The 24,290-nt window shown below is 38.8% G+C and overlaps 1 protein-coding gene across 1 annotated transcript in view; it reads left to right on the top strand.

Moving 5' to 3' along the window:
• The window catches only part of PMFBP1 (polyamine modulated factor 1 binding protein 1), a 3,624,986-nt gene that overhangs the window by 3,352,796 nt on the left and 247,900 nt on the right, over positions 1-24,290 (top strand). The window contains exon 37 of the mRNA XM_044081904.1: positions 15,890-16,057. Coding sequence (XP_043937839.1) covers positions 15,890-16,057 — 168 coding nt within the window. The remainder of the gene's footprint in view (positions 1-15,889; positions 16,058-24,290) is intronic.

The raw sequence follows: 24,290 nt of genomic DNA, 5'->3' as shown, positions 1-24,290 counted from the left end.
ACCTGCAATTCTATGGGGGGGGGGGAGCATACAGGCTTTTCTGTCTGATTGCCCCCTGACCTATGGTGCAGTGCAGTAGCAGCATGTCCCCCTGGCCTGGACTGGACAGACTGCACCAAACAGAGCTCCCACTGGGTGTTGCCAAGCATCGAGCCAAGCCACCTCTCCTCCCCCAAGATGGGCGAGCCATATGTCACTTCACTCCCATCCTCTTACCCTTCCTCTGTCAAGCATATGCAGACTCTTATCAGCTTTGTGTGTGATAATATCATGCAGTTAGCTTCATCTCTTTGTCTTCAGACAAAAAAAGTGCAGCACCGGGAACCCCTCTATTTAATCCAGAATTTTTTTCAAAATCTTTGCTTATGGCTATTAAAAAGGACACATGCAGATGGGGGACATCAAATTCCTTATAAAAACTCCAACTTTAGTTGAGTGTTTTGTTTGGGGTCTGAACATGATGCCAGGTTATGTTCTGTTTGTCAGTGTTTTACCCCAAAAACCATTAGAAGGGACTTAACTCCCTTTATGTTCTTCTGTGGACAGATGTTGTTGGGACTTAATGCAAGCAGATATTTCATCACCTTCTCCTGCAGTGGACCTTCCTCCTCAGGGTAAAAAAAAAATGAGTAGCAATGCTTCTTCATCTACCTCTCTCATACAATCCTGGCTGATGATTTCACTGAGGTGCATTTGCAGCCCTCAGACCATCAGTCTGCTTCTCTGGGGGCCTCTATTGCATCCTTCTTGGAGGCTACTATGGCCCAGGTCCCTCACTCAGCTGAACAGACTGTTCATCCTGTATAATCAGCTGAGAAAGGAGAACTGCATGTTATCTTACCTGAGGGGAAGGGAAGTACCCACCAGATTCTTGTGAGGAAAGACATCGGTGAATCATCCATGAAGGTGAGCTCCAGAAGATTCCTTGTCTGAACACTTTCACAAGGCAGTCTGTGAAGGTTAAGCAGCAGAGTAAGGAGCGTTGGTATAACTTTGCAAAGCCATTAATTCATTTATTTTCAGTCTTTTTTATCTGCTTCTTCCTCTTCCACACCTATTAAGAGGAAGATGGTTTCCTCTACTGAAGAAAAGGATTTATCTGAGTCAGATAATGAAGGACTGGATTATGCTTCTCAGATATCTTGAACCACAAGCTGGGAGTCTGAGCCAGAGAATACTCTTTTATTGGACTCCACAAATAAGGAAATATCCTGTAGTGACAACATTGCAAAACTGAAAGATTTTTTTTCAAATAGGAGGATAAAGAGATGTCTGACTTTCAGAAAAGGTACTGTGTGTTACCTAGTATGGACTCCAATAAGCCTGAAGCTATCGATCCAGTTTTATGAGTATTGGAGGATGCATTCTCAGCTGCTTAAATGTCACCAGACTCCCATCCTGCATCCAGAATGCTTAACTGGTTTTATAGCATCCCAGATACATCCAAGTACCTTTATAAAAAAACCCTCTGTTGACCCTGCCATTCCTTCTTTGGATGCAGAGAAAGGTATTAAAACATATTCTTCTTTTAATGCATAAGACAACAGATCATTTGACAGGTTAGGCAAAACATGTATATACATACATATATGTACATATATCTATCTATATATATATATATATATATATATATATATATATATATATGGATCTACCTGAAAACATCGACAAGCAAAAACACCGGCAACGAGATCACGGACACCACAAAACCGACAGTTCAAAAACACAACAGTTCACATGCCCGACAAACCACAATCCCGACAGTCAACAAAACAAAACAAATTCTTTTTCCAAAAAACACACACATAACACAAACACACCGAAAACCTTATAAACCTACACTAAACCTTACATACACAACTATCTATGCACTAACCTTAACCCAAACACTAACCCTAAGGTCCATCACTATCGCACACTTACCTTACCCACACCCTAACCCTAAAGTCCGTCACTATCGTACACTTACCTTACTGCACCCTAACCCTAAAGTCCGTCACTATCGCACACTTACCTTACCCGCACCCTAACTCTAAAGTCCGTCACTAGCGCATGCTTACCTTACCCACACGCTAACCCGAACATCCATCATTATCGCATACTTACACAGTCGCGCTGGTTTCACATGGTGTTTTCAGCGTTGGGATTTTGAACTGCTAATCATTTCAGTTGTCGGTCTTCCGGTGTCAGTGTTCTCGTTGTCTGCGTTTCAAGCTTTCGATGTTTTCAGGTAGATATATATATATATATATATATATATATATATATATGCATAAGTGTGTATATATATATATATATATATATATATATATATATATATATATATATATATGTACACACATACATATATTTCTTCCACTTTAGCTTTCCAGACCATAAATTATTTATATATCCAGTTATCTTTTGTCTATTTTATATAATAGGGCATAATCCTTAACTAACCTTCTAAATTCTGAGGCTAAATTCAGTGTTATGGAAATGCTTCATTTTACATCTCAGGTGACTTAAGCGTATAATTAAATGGACTAATGATGCAGTGGATGCTGTCTCCAAGGCTGCTGCTACTGGGACAATGATCGGAAGACATATTTAGAGTAAACTTCAGACATTTCCATAGGACAAAGCTCAGCTGTTAAATGCTCCTCAGAGTAATGATTTTTATTCGGTAATTGCTCTACTGAAGTTCTCAAAAAAACTTGAAGAAAGAGATAAGCTTATGATGGATGTTAAACAATTATTCTTGTCTCCAGTTCCCAAACTTCAAAGGAACTAACCTACCAACTTTGAACCATTGCAGACATCATTCAAGACAGCCTAGTAAAAATCTGCTAAACAACCGTTCAAAACAAAATGGCAAGATGACACCAAAAGGAAAACTGATGGGTTCCAAGGATCCTCCTTACAAAATAAAAACATGTCCATCTTTTGCCTCCTTTCCCTCCTCACCCAACTGTCTCCTGAAAATTGCAGGGAATCTTTTCCTGTGCCTTCCTGCATGAAAGTCTATAATTTCTCACTCCTGGATGTTAGGCATTATAGAACATGGATACACACTTCTGTGGGCATCGCCTCCTATTCCATCATCAATTCCTCAGCCTTCAAAAAGAAATACCCCCATCTTATGCCTGAAATAACTGCAGAATTACTTTATCAGGGGTTCACAGAAGGAGTCCCTTCAAAGGAGTTGGGGACAAGGCTTTTATTCTGGTTCACAGGAAAGAAGAAACACTTAGACCAGTTTTAGATCTGTCTAACCTAAATACCTCTCATTCCAGAATTCAAAATGCAAATACTTCAGACTGTCTTTCCTCTTTTTCCCCCTCAATCTTTTCTAGTCACCTTAGATGTAAAGGATACCTATTTACATATCCTCATTCATAAAAAACATAGATCCTTTTTTAAGGTTCTGTGTCTTGGGATTGCATTATCAGTGTACCTTTTTGCCCTTTGGTCTTACTGTCACCCTAGAGTTTTCAATAATGCCTTGCTCCAGTGATAGCTCACTGCAGGCCTCCAAACATACACATTTCTCTTATCTGGATGATTACCTGATTTCACCATGAGTCTTTTCTCCAATCAAGAGTTCACTATGAAGCTAAAAAAGTCATCCCTTATTACCAAATGTCTTGCTCCAGTGATAGTTCAGTGCAAGCTTCCAGACATACACATTTCAGTTATTTGGACAATTGGCTGATTTCACAATGAGCCTTTTCTCCAATCAAGGGTTCGCTATGAAACTAAAATAGTCATCCCTTATTCCAACCCACGTATTAGTATTCTTGGAATGCCTGCTAGACAGCTTTTTTTCCTCCAGAAAAATGCAAGTTTATCATAGCACTTTCTTCATCATGCACTTCTGACAACTTCAACTGCAAGATAATTTCTAAGTCCTATTATTCATGGCATTGTCTAGCTTTATAATATTATTTGCCAGACTAACATAAGAAAACGTCAGTGGTTTTTCAAATCAGTTTGGCCATCTTTCCTTTCCAAAACCAGTTCTCAGTTTCATGAAGAAGGAATTATTTTTGTGGACTGAACAAGTCCTTTGCAACTCAAGAGTCCCTTTCTGTCCTCCCAACACATTCCTAACTGTGGCCACCAATGCTTTGGACTTTGCTGAGGTGCTGTTTCTCAAGGTGTAAAAGTGCATGGAATCTGGAAACAACAGCACAAGCACCACAAACTCCGAAACATGATGACTCATTAAATGCCATGAAAGCTCTGAATCAGCAGTGGTCTCCAGGAACCCTATTAATGGTGATAGACAGCACCACTATGATGTAATGCTGTCTATCACAATTACTGCAGCACTATGATGTGATATATTAACAATTACCAGAAGCTTCCTCACAAAGTGGGCTTGCATACATGGGACAAGGGATCTCTGATTAATCCCACTATTCAAAATCTCAGTCTAACTCTGTGGAGATAGGATTTCAGTCTCCTAAGGCACTTTTTTTCTAAGGGCATGCAACAAGTATTGCATGAGGTAAGAAAACCTGCTACTGGAAAATCTTAATTATCAAAATAGAAGAGATGCTTTCTGTGGTGTCAGATTAGTGGACAGGACACATCTTAAGCCAGAGCAACCCTGGTTCTCCAGTACCCGGATGAATTGCTCAATTACGGTCATGTGTACGCTTCTTTAAATGTTTACCTTTTGTCGATTTCTGCTATTCTGCCACTGGAACCCACTCTTTCCTCTTTGTCTCAAGTCACAATTTTTAAATGGGGATTTTTCATATCAGACCATCAAGAAAAAAAAGGTGTCTCTTCCTTAGGATTTTAATTTTGTCTTACAGAAAAAAACTGAAAAATTAACAATACTACTCTTTGAGCTTGTAGCCAACTCTTCTTTCTTTATTTACTTATTTATTTTTATTTGACATTTGTTTACCAGTGAAGTCCAACTAGGCTATAAAGAACTCATTTTCAATGGAGGCCCAGGGAGGAAAGCTCCATAAGACATAGAGTAATAGACAAATTCATTAATGTAGTATTATAGACATAGACATTCACTTAACAGTAATATTCAACAAAACAGATATGACAAATGGTCACAAGCATTTACAATAACAGTAACTAAAATATTCAACATAACAGTAGCATAAATATAACAAATGGTTACAAATATAGGATACTTAGAGTGAATTACCCATTTAAAGTCTGTGCTAGTCACAGCATTTTGTATTTGGGTAGTAATCAGGAAGATGTAAAGTAGTCAAGGTGGTTATTTTAGAGAAAAAGGGAGGGAGTTTAATTAGTAGGAGCAGGAGAGGAGAGGAGACAGGTAGAATAAGAGGGAATAGTAAGGTGGTTAAGGTAGGTATAGTTAAGAATAGCAGATGAGGGAGGAGGTGTCATGAAACAAGTTGAGGTATCAGCCTGGGGTTGAGCAGGAGCAGATCCAGGATATAGAGAGGTGTTCCTTAAGTGTGAGCTTGAAGGATGTGTGTATGTGGTTGGATCTTAAAGATAAAGGGTGGGTGTTCCACATTTTACTATGGAGAAGGAGTATAGGTTATGTCCGGCTGATTTCATGGGACGATGCTCTTGTAGGAGCTGTTTGCTTTCTGACCTAGGAGATCTGCATGGTATGTAAGAGTGGAAGACTGCATTTAACACAGGGCAGGCCATGAGTTTGTGAATAATTTTATGTGCTGTGATGAGATGGCTGAAGGTAAGGTGATGTGGAAGTTCAAGTCAATTGAGATTCTCTAAAGTTTCTAAATTGGAAAATTGCCCTGTTGGTAGCATTGACCTCTGCTTGATGTGTATCTAAGTTACAAGCCCAGATATCTATGCAGCCTTGTTTGACCCTTCACAAGGACATAGTGAGTTATAGAACCAACCCTTACTTTATGCCTAAAGTCTCTAAATTAACTCTTGAATAATTTGTACTGCATCCTCTTTTCAAAGATGAAAGGATTCTGCACTGCCTGGATGTTCAGATACAGTTTAGATTTTATCTGGATGAAACTAAAGACTTCAGGAAATCTAATCACCTTTTTGTGTCCTATGAAGGTAAGAAAAATGGACTGTCATTATCTAAACAAACTGTCTCTACGTGGTTTTCCCATTTTATTAGGTTCTGCTGTTTCGTTTATGAAAAAATTCCACCTCAGAATGTCAAGGCTATTTCTACAGGTTTATATCACACAAATAAATTTAAGTTTTCTGACAATGGAAAGAGTCATAATATGATACACATTCCATAGTCTTGGAAATGCACTATAAAGCCCAGTGAGATTCATAAAATGGAGCATATCAGCACTGGATCCGACCTCTTTTAAAGTGGACAGGGTCTACCTTTGATACATAGAAGTGAATGATCATTAGTGCAAGAATGTCACTGCTAATGTATTTCAAAGTTGCCCTGTAGAGTTCCAAGGCCATTATTACCCAGTAACACAGCTGCAGCTCTGTACCAGGAGTCAATATTGCCCCCAGCCAGAAGAGAGAAAGGTGTACAACAACTTCCAATATCACTGTAAAGCTACCCCAAATGTAAAGGAATCCCCAGAGACATACAACTTTACAAAGACATGAGAACACACACAGCATACAAATAATGCACTGTGCAGTTTGTGGCCAAGCTTATATATTTATGTTTGGATGCATACTCCTGGCATTAGTGTAGGCTGAAACATTAGAATAGGAAAAATGTTACTCCAGTGACCGGTGTCAGTGCTGCTCTGTAGTTGTTCAGTGTTTCAAATATAGGTTATTTGCTCTATCCAAAAATGGAATAGGACCTTACAACATAGTTGCACAGTGACATCAATATTGAGAATCACTCTATAGTAAGATGGAAATGGTGTTTTGTATTCAGAAGTAATACAGCAAATCATTCCAGACACAATTCCCTAAATACTTTATATTATTTTCATTGTTTGTAGGTCCTTCCTCTATATCTCATTTTGTCAGAGCTGATTGGGTATTCTTTTTATTGTTTGTAGGTGTGCCCACTATGTCGCATTTGTCAGAGCTGATTGGGCAGTGTGTGACAGTATGAGATCTTCTGGACTGGTCTGATTGCTATTCAAGGCATCTTCCAGAAAAAGGCTGCAACAACCCTATAGACCCCTACAGAATATGGGACAAGATTATTGATAACCAAAGAACCTGTGGCCTGATTCTCAAGTTGCAATTGGTGCTACTGTTTTGCTTTTGGCAAGAGAAGAAGCAAAGGGGCATTGTGTCACAGCAGCTTGATGCTGTGGTGAGACCAGTACTAGTAGTAGCCTAGTAGTAGCCAATTTGGTGAATCCTCACTGTTCATCATTCTTGACAAAGATAATACTTTCTTTTCAATAATTACTGTTTGATTAGCTGCTGTCTAACCTAACTTAAGAATATCTCCCTAAATACTTCATCCATAAATCATCAGGTTCTACTTTACTACCTTTGTCTTAAGCGTTTTGCAGTGCCGTTTATGAATGTTCTGAAAAAGCACCCTTGAAATTCCTCCAGTACCTAGCTGCACACTGGACAACTAGTTTGCAGTGACAAGCATTGCCCACAGAGTTAAGACAAACAAAAAAAATGCTGTACAGGAGTCAGCAAACAGACCTTTAATGTAAAAATATTAGCGCTTTCATTCCAAAATTAGAAATGAACTTCTTCAGACATAAAATTACTGACACTAATTCACTTCCTTTTATAAGAAAAAAGGCACCGAGTTAGGTAAATAAAACTTCTTAAAGAATCATTACTCAAAAAATGCATTTATAATATAAAACTCCAAATTATAAAACATAAACAACAGAATACAAAATAGCCTGTAATATAATGTTAAAAAATAATAAAAGCTATTCCACTAATGTTTAAACAACAGCAACAATGCCTAAAATAAATAAAACACCAAAATTTTTGTCTGCCATAAATGATGCTTCAAAGTCTTCTCACTGAGATAATTTGCTACTAACACTTACACCATACATTGAAAAGCATAAAAAACATGTATTTGGGAGACATAATGAGAATTATTAGAGAATGATGAATAATTGATGAATGATAAGTCCTCAAAAATATATATATGTATAACCTTATTCTCTTCAAGACGTCAGCCTTTGTTTTTAAAATGGGTTTAATAGATACATAATCATTAAGACTTGGAGGATAGTGGCATTAAGCAAACTATGCCAATGATATTCTCTTTTTTCCACTAATGTCTCCCAGTCACCTACCCTTTCCGGGTGGTCGGCTTTTTCTAAAATAGTAAACCGAAAAAACCCATAACAAATGTTTAAACACTCACTATTCTATCCAATACCATAATCATGGTTGACATTAATTACCCAATTATTATCTGGAAATCATATACGACACCAGATGTGCAGGCACAGGGGTTCATGGATTTCATAAATACAAACTCCCTTGACCAGCTTCTCAATACACCAGCCTGGGGCGCAAACATACTGGATCTGATCCTCGCTAATATGGGAGACCACTGGACATCCCCTAGTGTAATGTCCTCTCTGGTAAGGTTAGACCACAAAATGGTCTCTTTTGAAGTAAAAATAAAACCTGGAACCCCAGCTAACCCTGGAATGATCGGAAAGTACCCTTAAGTGATAACCTGGCAAAATTTCAATCCCCATAAACCCTCCCTAAGAACATTGCTACCTACATGAAACTGTTCACAAAAACCCTATAAAAACATGTTAATAGCTGCATTGAGGCAGCTGTACCCACCAGGAAGAAGTACAGAACTAACTCAAAAAAAAAAACAAGCCACCCTAGTGTAATTACAACATCAATAGGTTGTATAACAGAAAGAAGAAAACCATGACAAAAATTAGGAGGTGTAAACCCAGCAGGTCAAAAGCACTCTCATCAAACTGAGCCAACAACTCAGAGAACAAATAAAGTCTACCAAAGCCAAATTTGAGGTAAATTTGGCCTCCCAGGCCAAGGACAACCTCAATCAAGGCTTTTCTTTAGTTATGTCTGTAATCTCAAAAGCAATATACAGTTGTGTGCAGAGCTCATTGTTAATGGAGCCACCTATACTGAGACAGAAGATATAGCAAATCTACTGGAAGACAAATTCATCTTTAACTTTACACCTCTCTCCCCCTCAACCTCCCCTCAGGAAATACCATCAGATATGACTCCCCCTACTATCACTAGTGAACAGGTCTCTCTAATGCCAAGAACACTGCATCAGTGGGCCAGACAATATCTCAGGATGTCTTCTATATAGCATGAAACATTACCAATCAGGCTGTCTGGAACTGCTATTTAACCATAGCCTCCAATCAGGCTTCATACCTCATGACTGGAGAACAGGAATTGTCATCCCTCTGCACAAAGGTGGGCCATCTACAGACCCTGGTAAGTACAGAACCATAAGTCTCAATTATGACATAGCAAATCTCCAGACACTGAATACAACCCAATCTGGTTTCATCAAGGGTGTGTTATGCCTACTCAACTTGGAGGACTTCTTTGAGAAGACCACCAAAGCAAAGGATGAGAGCAAAGTGGTTCACATTGCTTACATTGACCTGGCCAAGGCACCTGACACAATACTGTACATGGGCATTGTTGATAAACTTAGGAGGTCAGGTATAAACCCTTATGTCACCTGATGAATAGCCAGCTGGATCACAGACTGGACCCAAAAAAGTCAGAATTGGCGAGTCCACCTATATAAAGAAGACAGTCACAAGCAGAATCTCACAGGGGTCAGTCCTGGGACCGCTCCTTTTTGACATTTACATCTCTGAAGTCAATGTCAACGTCAGGGACCTCTGGCTACCAAATTTACAGACAATTGCAAATTAGGAACAATCATAGAATGAACCACTGACACTAATGTTCTCCAGGAAGGGCTGATGTAGGCAAATAAATTGTGTCAGGCCATGAATAAAACTAATTGGAAGACATGCGTAGTAGTTTCCTATGGGAAGTCATCCATCCCTGGTAATTATCACACCCCTAAGAGTCACCCTAGTATTCAGGGACTTGGGAACACAACTTGACAGTAATCTAGCCTTTGACCATCATGTGTCTGCATTAGGAAGAAAATCATTCTATACTATGCAACTTATACACAAAGGTATGGCACTGAGGTCCAAGGAGGTCATTATTCCACTGTATTCTACATTCATCAGTCCTGTTATTGAGTATAGTTTCCCCTTTGGTATGTACCTAACCAGACACATCCAACAATTCACAGAGGTTCCTTACTAAAAGAATAGAGGGTATAAGTAGCATGTCCTGTGCAGACCACTTCAAAGTCCTGTCCTTGTATTCTGTCTCCTACAAGCTGTTGAGGGGAGATCTATGCCCGGCATACAAGTTATTGTCAAACTCAACCCTGATGGACGTCCTGCATATCTGCAATACAAACAGTACCAGAAATACCTATTCTAAAGACTTAAATCTTGACTATGATATAATTATGACCTGCTGGAGAGACTGGTATATATCCCAGAAACTACCCTGTCCCTGGAACAGGCTCCCATCCATGTGCAGAAGAGTACCTCCATAACCCAATTCAAGTGTAATTTGGATAATTGGATGTGGAACAGGAAATTCATCCCTGGTTTGGCACCTGTCACTAATGGACACACGCAGCCTGTAAACTGTTCATCTCCCAGTCCCCTGCTTGTAAATATTTCATCTCTCAAGCCCCTGCTTACACCTGTCAAGGGTACAAGAACTTGTCAGAGATTTGGGATGTATGGCTAGGCTTAAAAAAGCTCTAGTGGACATTAGCCTACTGCACACCTATGAACCTGTGGATGAATCTTAAATCAGATGAAACACAACAGTTAAAGCTTTGACTGGATAAAAAAGACAAAAAACAATCCCCACAACCTCCTTAATTAAATATTCTAACTCCATAGTTGCACAACCATGGAAGAAAGACAAAAAAAGCTTTGACTCACTCCAGGAGCACAAAAAGAAACAACACTTGCTGTGATTCCCTGTGGAGAGGGGCAGCTGAGTTGCAGATAGGAGAAATGTCCTTGATCATTTACAACCTCATCCAGTTGGCACTTGACCAAGGATACAGAAACATCTATAAAGCCCATGCTGCAGTTGGCTTGCATGCATCCCTCTTACAAAATTGTCTTCAAGAATCGTGCTTATGAATCATGCTCATGTCATCAGGTAGGATGAGCATAACAGACCATGTCTTTAAATATCTTTGCCTCTGTCTACCCCCAGTTCTTCTCAAATTACTGTAAAGGGGGCACACTCTCATTATAGAATACTACAGTATAACATTTCAATTTGAATATACTAGTGTTTTTCTACTGCAGATTTCTCTCTCTCTCTGCCATCATGTGGCATATGAACACGCAAGGTGGTACAATATTACTCAGCCATTCAAGTCTGCAAACTGCCATTGTCCCTGTATCTCCAGAAACAGGTAACCCCTATGGTAGGCAATGAGAATTTTCTAGCAGGTATCTAAGTTGGGACAGCTTTACCTCAGCTTTTTATGACCAGATATCTCCTTGGAGACGTCACCCAGGAGGATCTTATCACTTTTACAGACACAAGTCATCCAAGTCTCAAATTGATTCCCACAACACTCTGTCTGGACCTTGCCAAAACTATCTGTTTTATATGCTGCTGTCACCAAACCAATTCTAGGGTCATCAGAAATCAGTAAAAGAAAAAGTTTGGTTGATCCTGGTAGCTCTGTTTTGTCCCCAACAGCTGTGGTCCAGTACCTCAGAAAGATGGCATCTCACTTCTTAACATCATGCTTAGGGGAATCTTCTCTTCCAGCTTCAAGGTAGGATTCTGCATCTGGCATTAGAATTACTGCATCTCATAGCTTGGATATTAGAAGTTTGATTTTTAACAAAGGATTGTTTTTGAACCTGAATGTAGAGTTGCTTCACTAAATGAAAAAGATGTGTGATAAAATGTGCTTTATGCTAAAATAGAAGAGGTCTTCCTATTCATTGTAAATGAGGATCTTCTGCCACCTCACATTCTTTTACTGTTTAATTGCTGAAGCACCAGTTGGAGCTACTGGAGAAAGAAAGGTCAGGTCTTGGTCTACTCATCTCTCCTTGTGTGTGTGCGAGGGGGTGAGCATGTTGGGAGTGTGGGGAGCATGCTAGAAGCATGCAGCTTTGACACAACATGTCTGGTGGTGATTACATTGTTGTATGATATCAGTATAGTCGTAGGCGGGGGACAAGCAGTTTAAACATAACAACCTCTTAGCACAAGAAATCTGGACAAAGTCTAAAATAATGGGAGGGACAAAGACCTAAAAGTAGGGACAAATTTTAAATATTGCTCTTATAAACACAAAAAATTGTTGGAATAACAAAATTTGTGTTAATGTGTATTTTCTGATGAAGTCTGAAACTCAAATGTATGTTTTTACTGACTTCAGTCCTCAATGATTTGCAATAAAACCGGAAATTTTATGAGGAACAGATCAATAATGTGAGTCAAAAATCTGAACATTCTATGAATATCTAGTCATTTGAGAAGGTATGAGTTTGAGGGATGCATTACCATGTAGGTTGTGGTGGTTACTTGCCATCACATAGCACTGTGTAATATTGACCCAACATATCTAATGGGCTAAGGTTTAACAGAAAAGCCATGTTGTGATAAGTATATGTAGTGCTGCAGTCAGCCTGGCTGTTCTTCACTTCTCACAGTCACAGATCCATTTCCCCTTCTCACTTCTCTCCACTAGGATGGCCTCTTTGGAGGTGAATAGTATTGGATGTGGAGGTTAGAGTGATCGGTCTCTCACTGTCACAGTCCCAGTTCTCCTTCCATCCCGGTCAAGATAGCCCCAAATAGAATGTTAGTACTGAGTAAGGAGGTCTGGAGAAATTGGAGGGGTTCCTAGCAGCTGTTAGTCATGCTGTGGCTCTAACAAGTCCAAACTTATGTTCAGGTACCATAATTCAAACCTCTGAACTGCCCTCTGGTGGTTTTTCTTATTCATCCATCAATATACACACCACACGCAGAAACACCAACACAGGCAGAGGCACACACACACACACACACACACACACACACACACACACACACACACACACACACACACACACACACACACACACACACACACACACACACACACACACACACACAGTTTGAATATCAGTATTCCATGCAACTCCCCATCTTTGTGCTACTTTTTAACAGGGTGGCAGAATAGTTTATCAGCACAGACTGTATCCAACCAGTACACATTTTATTGTAAAATGGAAAGACAATTTTGTAGTCTTACTTCACTTAAGCTACACTTTTTTGTTTCATTTTTGGAACCATTTAAATGCAGCAAAATGAAAGACAGATCCATTGCCCATTTTACATGTAAAACAAAACACTCTGTGGTGTGGTTTATGGACTTGCAAGAACATTTCCAAATCCTGTAAGCTTTCATTTCCCAGTTGTTCTGCCTCGTTATGTAACGGACTATGTCTTATGTATTACATCAGCTGGAAGGCTGAAGTACTTTCAGAAGAGCAATAGCAGAGAGACCACAATTGTTGGGGAAGAACACTTACTACTGTTTCTGAGTTCTTATCCAGACAGTGTAACATTTTAGTTTAATTAGCTGCTACATAGTGCTTTACTTCTAATCCTGAAAAATCAGTGTTTAGTTTAACAATTATTGCTAGTTTGTGATTATTTCTCCAAGTACCCTCAGCAGTATTTTTATGTGAAATAATCTCTGTGGTAGTTGGTGCTCCCTCCTCTGGTTTGCACCAAAGTATGTCATGTCAAGTGAGCAGATGAAAAGGTTATTTATGCTCAACAGACCGGATACCTTGCACAAAGAGAATTTCCAATACAGTGGTGTTAGTTAGAGGCTATGACAGTAATTCCTCCCTGTGAGTCCCCAAAGTCTCATGAAAGAATTACAGAAAGCCTGCCCTACTAAGAAAGAAAGAAGGTAAAATGAGCTATGACCTTGATGACTCTCAGTTCTATAGGAACTAAACAAGGTGAGTTTGCTTCTGAGTGCTGATACTGGAAAGGTATTGAATATGTATTGGCTACTACCATGGTTTTCTGCTGAAACTTTAGCCACAGAAACAAGCTGAGCATTTGTCCACATTCTTGTCTAACCTACATCTGTGATTACTTTGTTCTGTTTCAAGTGAAATGATAACATATGAATGTGAGATACAATGACAGTGAGTTGAAACAATGCAAGATGGGACAGTGAGGGAACATATGCATGTCATTTGTTCCAAAAACTGCACTGCTGTCCAGATCATCTTTTTCATGGAGTAGGAAGAAAGGACTATGTAAATGATTTTAAGTGAGTGAGAGTGGAAAGATGTGAAGCTTCAAACACTGGTCCATTTCAGCAATCAGATTTTTTGGAGTAAAGAGGAAACTCACCACAGGTCAGTTCAGTTACAGAGTTATCCAGTACACTGGTACGAGTTTTTAAACAAGAAACATCTTTATTGAATTATCACTTATGACATAGGTGATCACACATTTATATAAATGAAAAAACATATTGACATATTTTCAGTTGCAAACATTATACATCGTATATAATCTTCTATACAGTCATTGTCAATCAAACATTACATACCTCAGTCAATTCCTGCCTTCCCTTAAACCTCATTCCTCTTCCAAAACATTATTTTGCATGTATTATTCCCACAAGTCCCATTTTTCTATGTAATTCATTCCTACCCTTTTCTAAAGATCCCACTTCCAGTTATTTTATCTGTGTTACTATATTCACTACTTCCAGTGCAATCGGTTTACACTTTGATTTCCATTTTCCATTAATTGCTTTTTTGGCAGCCACCAGAATTGACAATGCCTTACTATGTCTAGGCAATTCCAATTCTGTATCACAGCCCAAAAAATAATTTCCTTAGTTACACTAATTTGCTCACCCAGTGTTTCTTACAGAGTAGTAAATAGGGAATGTTTAAAGTCTGCCAACTAATACTTCTAAAAAAATATATTGGCAATTACCTTTTTCTTCCCCGTCACACCTTCAACATTTGCAATCTACCTGAGGAAAAATTCTTTGTAGTCTGCTTGGGGTATGAAAATATGAATGCAAACAAAAATGCCTATAATGGAAGAAATCTGCAAGTTTGTAATAGCAGAAGAATGTGTAGAAATGAGAAAACAGTGTCATGGCAAGTAAGCTGTTGTTCCCCTCAAGACCCCATTTTAGTTCTTTTGTAATCTACTTGGAAAGAAAATCACATAAACTGTGAAGATTGAGTTTCCAATGCAGATCTCAGACAAGCTTGTTGATGTAATTGTTAATCTGCTGTCTTTATTTTATCAATACTTATGTCAACCTTTCAGATATATAGAGGTTAAATCACTGTTTTTTCTAACGTAAAAAATGTGCTTGTCCCCCATACCTGTTTCTTTTATAAATGTAGTCACAGAATTAAACACCCCCTTTAGCTCAGACATTTCAGATATATTCCAGAAGATATTCCAGAATATTTTGTTTTCCTCTGTCACCTGGTGTATAAATAATGCTGAGTGCCAAAGAATACACAGCTCATCCAGAAAATGAATGAACAATATAAATGTAGAGCCTCTCTAAAAATGTGAGAATGTCAATTAACAAAACAGGGAAGATACGGAGAAAGTCATACAGAAATTGTTCCTTTACAAACTGCTATTATGATGAAAGGATTGATTAATTGATTGAATGGCTGACTGAGATTTATTAAACTGTAAATAAGTCATACATCCTTTGAATCAGTGTTGTAATTACCACTAACCCAATTAATCATACCGATCAGCAGTTACTGCATTACATGTAAAGATCTGTGTAGGTGGGGCAGCATGAAGCCTATGGGTTGGGATCATGTTCTTGGGTGCTTTTAAATAGCTACACTGTTATTTTAGTGTGAATTTCTGCATTTGTTTCCAGGTTCGGATCTATGAGGGTAGGCTCACAGAAATGAGTAATCATTTCACCCAGTCCCAGAGGAAGAACCAAGAAAGTCTGCTTACAGCTGCTGCAAAGGAGGAAGAGCTGCTGACCCTGCAGAAGGAGGTCATGTCGCTGCGTGAAAAGTACAACCGGAAAGTCAAAGAAGTATGTCGAAAAGCTGACAGCAAATTGTTTTTACATTACCGTTATTGCTTCAGGTGGTTCCAGTGTTGATTTGAAATTCGCTTTTTTTTTGTTTATACCTACCGTTCCATCTGATTCTGGGATGGACTTGTCTTTTGCTTCGCACCCTCTACCGATTTGTCATGCTATGAGTTTATAGTTCTTTCTTTAATCGCGCTTTTCACTATATGACCCTTTATGTCTTCTTTTTCTTCCTAGATGTGTCTGGAAATGAATTGCTACCATCACAGTGTAGCTTTCCTTAATCAGACTTTAAAGCAGTTTGAAAATGCCTAGGTTCCAAACTTTCAGCAAAAGTACAGGCTATCCTGCTCTTGTGACTCCTTACTGAAGGCTTAATACATGATTTTGGAGGGAAGCAGTTCGAGTAGCATCAGTATTTCTTCATTTCAGTGAAACACCTAGTCCACATGTTTATACAGATGTGTATACTGGCCACCCGCACCCCATCACTTCATTAGAAATATTAACTCTGTGTATGTGTGCGTGTGTGTGCGTGTGTGTGTGTGTGTGTGTGTGTGTGCGTGTGTGTGTGCGTGTGTGTGTGCGTGCGTGTGTGTGTGTGTGTGTGTGTGTGTGTGTGTGTGTGTATGTGTATGTCTCTGTATGAGTTGTAACAATATTTTGGGATGCATTTTATGAAAAGGGTGTACAGAAATCTGTCCATATACTCTTCATTCCCAAAGAATGAACTATAGTAATGATACTGATTTTTCATCTCCATGAGCTCATTCCTTCAGAAATTTAAGGGGTTGGCATTCTTGGTTATAGAACTTAGTGCTGTGTGTACTACAGGCTAAAACATAACCTGAAGTAGGTTTCTGTCCTACAAATTGGGTTACAGTTGAAAAAGGATGCCAGTAAACTTTGTCATAGCTCTAGCTGTTATCTCTGTCTAGTCTGCTAATCAGGCAGACATGATTAAACTGAAATGAAGATTCATCACAAGCTGGGCTATTACTATGCAAAGTAAACAATGTCTCCATTTGAATGACAACTTCAAGTATAAAATTCTTCCAAATAAAAGGCAAAACAGTTGAATGAATTACTCTTCTTTAATTATTAAAATTTTTAACATTTTAAATTACTCAGAACAGTTAAACAATGTGCACAGCATTTATTAAAATTCTTTTCACAACTAGAAATTTTAATTGTTCTATTTGCATTGTCTGGCTTATAATGTATGTATTCCTAGACTCAGTGCCAGTCATTGGTCTGTGGCAAGTGTTTGCCCATACCACCAGGGAGCCAAGTTCTTTTACCAACCAGGGTGCTGGATGGGCAGCCTCATTGAAATGAAAATGTTACTGCAGGCCTGCTGACCTTTACTGATGTGGGGGTGATGTTCACCACCATACTGTCTTATTAAGTGCATTGTGAAAGCTGCTGCTAAGTTCTTCCTAGCATCTCCAGCCCAGGAGAGAAACTCAGTGATGAGGAAATAACATTAAAACACTGGTGTAGGATGGCGATTAAAACAATACCTCCCAGTCTTTGCCTCTTTAAATGGAATAAGGTAGATAGTGAGCAATGGGTGTGTCCAGTTACCAGAGGTATGTCGGGGGGGGGGGGGGGTAAGAGGATAAAAATTAAAATGAAATTGCAATATGCTGACAACTCAGAAGAAACCAAACAGTCTTGTAGTAGAACTGAACAGAACATTGTTGGTGCCCAGTTGTTACATACATTTTACAGATGAATGCTTCACTAGCATTCCAGTTTCAATAAATGGCCTGCACACAATAGTAGCCCAGAAGTGATATATGCATGAACAGTCAAGTAATTGTCAGTTGTTCAATCTCATAGTGTGGATAGTGGAGTCAAAGAGGCATTACAGGAATATGCAGTTTACATTATGACCAAATGCCAGCAGATATCTGGCTGACCATGGTGTAGGAGAATGCCTTAATATTGCTGTATGATTTCACTGCACATTCAAAGTCTGGTAAGCAGTATGTAAGTAGAATACACAGCTTCCTCCATCACTGTAGCCCAAGAATGAGTGATCTTCAACTGCACTGCCCTTTATTTGCCATTTAAGGGCATCAGTTTGCTCTGTCTGGGGTAACACTGGCATTACATAGTCATCAGATCAGTGAAACCCCATCATTGTAGGAGCATAAAAACATTGTCAAGAACACTGAACACATAAAAAGCTGTAAGGATCCAGTGGTGTATACACAACCTTATCAAAGGATGGACCAGCTAGATAATATTACATAGCCACAAGGCATGTTCAAGCTGCCCCAGTGCATTTCTGAAGTAAATAAATGCACAGTCCATATCTCCTAAAATACACACATGTACAGACAGATAACCATGTTTATTCTTCTGTACATGACTACATACATGCTGGCAGGTGTGTTGGTTCTGTGGTCTCATTTCCATGTACGTGAACTAGTTTGTGGCAAAACTGTACCTGAAGTAGACTTTTTGTTAAAGACTTCATAGTCCACTTTTTGGCATCCAGTGTGTGTGTGGGAAAGTATATTTACAATGTCATAATAAAACAGTGGGATTAGACAGTTAGTGAAAATTACTGTTTTGTATACCTCTTAACCTCTTAGAGCAAAAAATCTGGACAAAGCCATGAATAATGGGGGACAATGGGACAAAACTAGATACAATTTTTAAATATTGCTCTTACAACCTTAGAAAGTTGAGAGAATAACGGGTTTTACATTAGCATGAATTTTCTGAAGGGTATGAAGTCTGAAACTGAAATGTCTGTCATTATTTTCTAACTTCAGTCTTTAATGATTTGTCAGAAAACCATAATTTTATTAAAAATGGACCAAAAATTTGAGGCAAAAAATCTGTTCATTCTGTGAAAATCTGTACAGTTGAAAGGTATGCTGTTTTGTAGTTTTGAAATATTGAAGAATGCCAGGCCTGCCAGACTATGAAGCCACAAGAGATCCTCTATACCCTTGCAATATCCACCTCGAAGATCTTTATTCTTGCTTTTATTGTTCTAAGATGTATACCTTGCCTGCATATTTCAGAATCCATACCATTGTAGACCTTTTAATATTTTTTACAAGCATTGATATTTTTGATCAGCTTCATGCAAACAGGGATATGAATGGATTTCTTATTATAAGTTACTTATAGTGTGTTTGAGAAATGGATGCCAAGATACTCACCTCAAGGGCATAGTTCAAGAGGTGACTCTAGGCATCTGTGTCAAAAACATGTAATAAAAGGTTCTAATTGATCTGATCATAATTATTTGTAGCACATGGAGCTTTATGTGCTCCATGTACTACCAGTTGCAGAAAAAAAATGCGTCAAAGTGTGAAGTGTTTTCCCAGCTTTGAAAGCCAGTAAAGTACTTAGCACTGTCAAACAGACAGCGGCATGCCTCTCAGGTTCTTTGCTTAAGAATTCTGTAAAGATGCAAAAATACTGGAGACACAAAGGATCAAAATCAGGGACAGTTTTTCAGTATTGCTTTTATTCACTCAAAAAAATTAATTGAACAACAGGTTTTACATCAATATGCATTTTCTGAAGAATAAGAAGTTCTTGTTCTTCTTTCAGCCTGAAGAATAAGAAGTATGAAACGCTATTGTCTGGTTTTATTGATTGACTGTAATCCTCTGTGAAACAAAGTACAAGAGACAGAGTAAAAATATGAGACAAAATCAGGGAAAGTTGAGAGGCAGGCAGAAGTAAAACTGTTTTACTTTCTGCATCTGTTCTTTCCAGCCAAAACTGTCCACTGTTACTCCCTGTCATGAGACCCAAGTGTAACAGAACTTATGGGGATGTTGTTCGACTAGGGAAGATGTCAACTAGTTTATCTTTTTGCCGATGATAGAGCGTAATTTTGGTGCTGCATGCACCACATACATGTTAAGCACAAAGTGTAGTGATAGAGTTGTCTGCTAATATACCATCTTGCATGCTTTAGAACTGTTAATGTGAAAGTTCCAATCTTAGGACAGTCTTCTTAAAGGCTCCTAACAGGCTATCACATTTGAGTACATAAATGCATCCATTGCATCTGACTAACATAAGCTACTCTAACATATCCAGGTGCACATAATTCCCTAACATTATATCACACTACCATTTGAACTCAAAGAATTTCATACAGTCAACAGTTGAGAATTTTGTGCCACGGTGGTGCAGCCATTAGCGTTGTCACCTCAGAGCAAGAGGTTCTCCCGTTCGATTCTTGGCTGGAGCGCCTTTTGTGTGGAGACTGCATGTCCTCCCCATGGTCGAGTGACATTAAAGACATGCAGGTAGGTGCATGCGTGAATGGGTGTGCCTTCTTTGAAGGTTGGGCATCGGGCTGGCAACTCAGCACCGTAAAAATCCATTGCCAATCATTAGCAGACCAGAGTTCCGCTGCAGCGACCTCTAACTGGGAAAAGCTGAAAGACATTACTTTTACTATTAAAGTAAAATATTCTGCAAGCATTCAGTCTAAGTGTATTTTAATAAATTGCCTCATACATAACTACATACATATTTATGTATTTTATATAAAGGACTATGATCATATCTCAGCTCATAACCAGCTTATGTGTTCAAGACATGGATGCCACGAAATTCCACTTTATGCCACAGAGGGATAAAACCCTGACTATGACCCAGATGATCTGAGTCTGATCCATAGTTCAGGTGCTGGAGAAGACAGGCAGGGGAAGATGGAAGTAAGCAACTACTGTCAATTTGCCCATCATTGAGGGGGGCAGTTGAATGTGGCTTGCTGGTTGGATGAAAGCGAGAAAGAGCACTAGGTGTTGCACCAGTGGAATTTGGGTCCCTCAAGCACATGCTGCCATTGTGCAAGTGTGCCAGCCAGGAAAGTCAAGTGGTGGCACATTTCCCATTAATTCAGATTGTAATAGAGCACTGCGAGCCACTGAGATGGAAAGGAAAGCTCCAAATGAATGAGGAGGCCAGCTGATTTAAGGGAGGACATGGTGTAAAAGAATATCCTAATACTGTTTCATGGTTCCCTACAATACAGCTATCACCTTTGGGGAATGAATGAGATGATTAGGCTACGTGGGGCAGAAACAAATGAATGAGCTTTTGTCTAGCTCAAACATGATTGGCTACAGCCTCACAGAAAGAATGGGCCAGTTGGGTGCAGGTGGGGGAGCCATCTGGTAGGAGTTTTGGAGGATAAAAAAACAAAACAAAAGGAATTCACCTCGAGAACAAAGTGAATCAACGCTTGGCAACCCTGTTGAGAATGCATAACAAGTGAATTATGACTATAGAGACTGGTCATAATTCATTGTACTACATGGAAGTTTAGCTGCCCCAATGTACTACTACTTACACAAAAAAGTATAGGAGCCTGAAATATTTTACAGCCCTGAAAGCTTAACATACTTAAAGTTGTCATACAGGCAGCCAACAGCTTAAATATATTTCATGCTGCCCTGTTTTTGTTAACTGTGTGCAGTGACAATGGTGTTACAGCTTTTAAAGCTGTAAGTTCACTCCCAGTGTTAGTCTCTGGAGGCTGTCATGTGTACTGCAGTGTGATGTCTGATCATAAATAGTTTCAAATGTATGTACTAAAAGATGCACCTTTGAAAGCTGTTATGATAGTATCTTATTGCAGACTAGTGCCTTACCAGATATATTTATGGTTTATTTTCATATTGTTAAGGACCACAACCTTGATGTCCAGGATCATAAGATGAACTCACCAAATGTGAGAATAACGAACACACACAATATCAAACTCACGGACTTCCTCCTATAGGAACCATGTTAGCACTTGTTCCTGTGTTGGGAGCATCAAAGAGTTTCAGTATTTGGTGTTTTATTTCCTTGTGATTTTTTTTTTTTTAGGTTGTCAGTATGCTCGTCTCATGATTCCAGAGCGCTTTGGTGTAGTTCTCAATTATTTGATAAATATATTTTTGACAGACAACCCAGCACATGTTAAAGCTTTTATAAAATGGCATTTATTTTTTGTATTATTTGGCAGTCATTACAGAAAGGACTTGGGTGTGCATTGAAAATATTTTAAGCAACCTGTTAGCTAACTACCTAAGTTTCTGAGACCACACACACTTATATATATATATATATATATATATATATATATATATATATGAGTTCTGATGAAATCTCTATTGGGATGAAAGCGCTTAACTACTTGCACTTTTATTGAATTTTTACTGAATTTTAATAAAGTGCAGTGGTGTGTTCACTGGTGGACCTTCTGGTTCTTGGTTTTAGATATAGATCTCTACTGAGGAGTCTTTAAGAGACAGAGAAGGGGCTACCAGTCTCTCCTGAGAAGTAACATTTTTGAGGCTACTGATATTTTTAGTTATGAATCTCTGAGGTCTCTCAAGTTGTATATGTTTAGCCAAATACATGCCAAAAGGTGCATGATATTCGATAATTGGTCTAATAAGATATGAGTAAAAGGGAATTCAGACTTCTTTGCATCTAGTGGTGATGCCTTTAAAATTAGATGGGCCATATAAAAGGCTTTCCGAGCTAGTGGGGAGATGTGATGGACAAATGGTAAATAATTATCAACAACGACTATACTTTATAACAGTGCCTGATTGAAGGAGCGCTTTCCTATATGGTAAGTGAAACTGTTTTGTTTACCAAAATAAACTATGTTGCATTTTTCACATTTAATTTCTGTACATTGTTCTTATAGCACTTAAACCAGTACAAAGGAGGAAAAGTGACCAAACAGTAACCAATAAAACTCAAAAAGCCCTCTGATAGCTGTTTCCACTGCAAACCACAATGTTTATTCACATAGATACAGCACCACCAGTTGCTGGTGCTGTGTCTAAGTGAATAAACATTGTGGTTTGCCGTGGAAACAGCTATCCGAGTACTTTTTGAGATTTATTCTTATAGCATTTGTTAACATGGTCTGTCCCATTTTGGAGAGTCGCGAGTCAGTTAAAGATCAAATAATAGCATCCAATTTACAGTTGCAAATTTAGTTAACAATAGACCAGGACTGCTGACTCTGAGAAATGTATGCCAAATAGGAGAGATCCGAAAACTGAGCTCTGTGGTACACCACTGGTAACATTTTTGCTTTCAGAAGTGACACCTGCAACTCTACCATATGAGTTCTGTTTTACAAGTCTATCATATCAATAATGCCTGCATAGGGAATAGTGTCAAAGGTCTTGCACAGGTGTACATGTGCTGTATGCACTGCATAACCACTATCCAGTGCTTCAATTACTTTTACCTCCCCCCCCCCCAACTAGACTCTTAACCCAACTATACTACCGCCACTACTAACCACAGTCAGAATTAGCTAGTTGTCTTTACATACTTTAAAATCTTGTCTGACAACTTTGTTACTAATATTATAAACGACAAGAAATATCTTAACTTGCAACATTTACTGTATATACTGTTGATAATCAATATCTTGTTATTGTATTAAAGCCAACAACCTGTAATGTTGTTTACTATTGCTGCAACTTTGTATCTCTATTTATCATGTACATGATGTGGAGCTTTTCTCCCTGGACATCCGCTGAAAAAGGACCTGCGTCCAGTCGGAATTTCCCGGTAAACAAATGTAAATAAATAAATACATTTTCAAAGAAATTAATGGGATCAAAGAGGCAGGGCCTTCCTTTAACAAAGCCAAATTGCTGAGGGTTCAGGGTTAACAGATTTTCAATGTCCAGATTAATGAAGTCTGAGATAATGTGATTCATAGCTTTATATATGAGACTAGTTGGACTAATGGGTCATTTGTTACCAGGGTCCGTGGTTGGGCCACCCTTATGTAATGACATTACAATGGCTGTTTTCCAGGCTTCGGGAATGTAACCAGTGGAGAGGCTTAGATTAAAGAGGTTAACTAGGGTTTCAGAAAGGCTATCATACTTGGCACTAATAATCAGGCAAACTGGTATGTTGTCAGGGCCCATGGATGAAGTATTCTTCATTTTTGACTGTGATGATAGAACTTGTCCCACACTAATTATAGGGGGTGGCAGAGAGTGATGATAGAACTCCCACACTAATTACAGGGGGTGGCAGAGATTGTGGAATCTGTGGAAAAGCTGTAACTGCGGCTGGAGCAAAATATGCACTAAATTTATTAGGTATGATATTAGCTATTTCCATTGGGTGATAGAGTGTAGTATCATTTTGGACTAGCTCTGAACTTTGCTGGGTGTTAGTTCTTATCTTACCAACACAATTAAAGAAG

The sequence above is a fragment of the Protopterus annectens genome, chromosome 8.part1, assembly GCF_019279795.1.
Source record: "Protopterus annectens isolate FY-2018-M chromosome 8.part1, PAN1.0, whole genome shotgun sequence".
Classification (NCBI taxonomy): domain Eukaryota; kingdom Metazoa; phylum Chordata; order Ceratodontiformes; family Protopteridae; genus Protopterus; species Protopterus annectens.
Note: the sequence above shows the minus strand (reverse complement) of the source record. Positions and strands in the feature narration are given on the sequence as shown.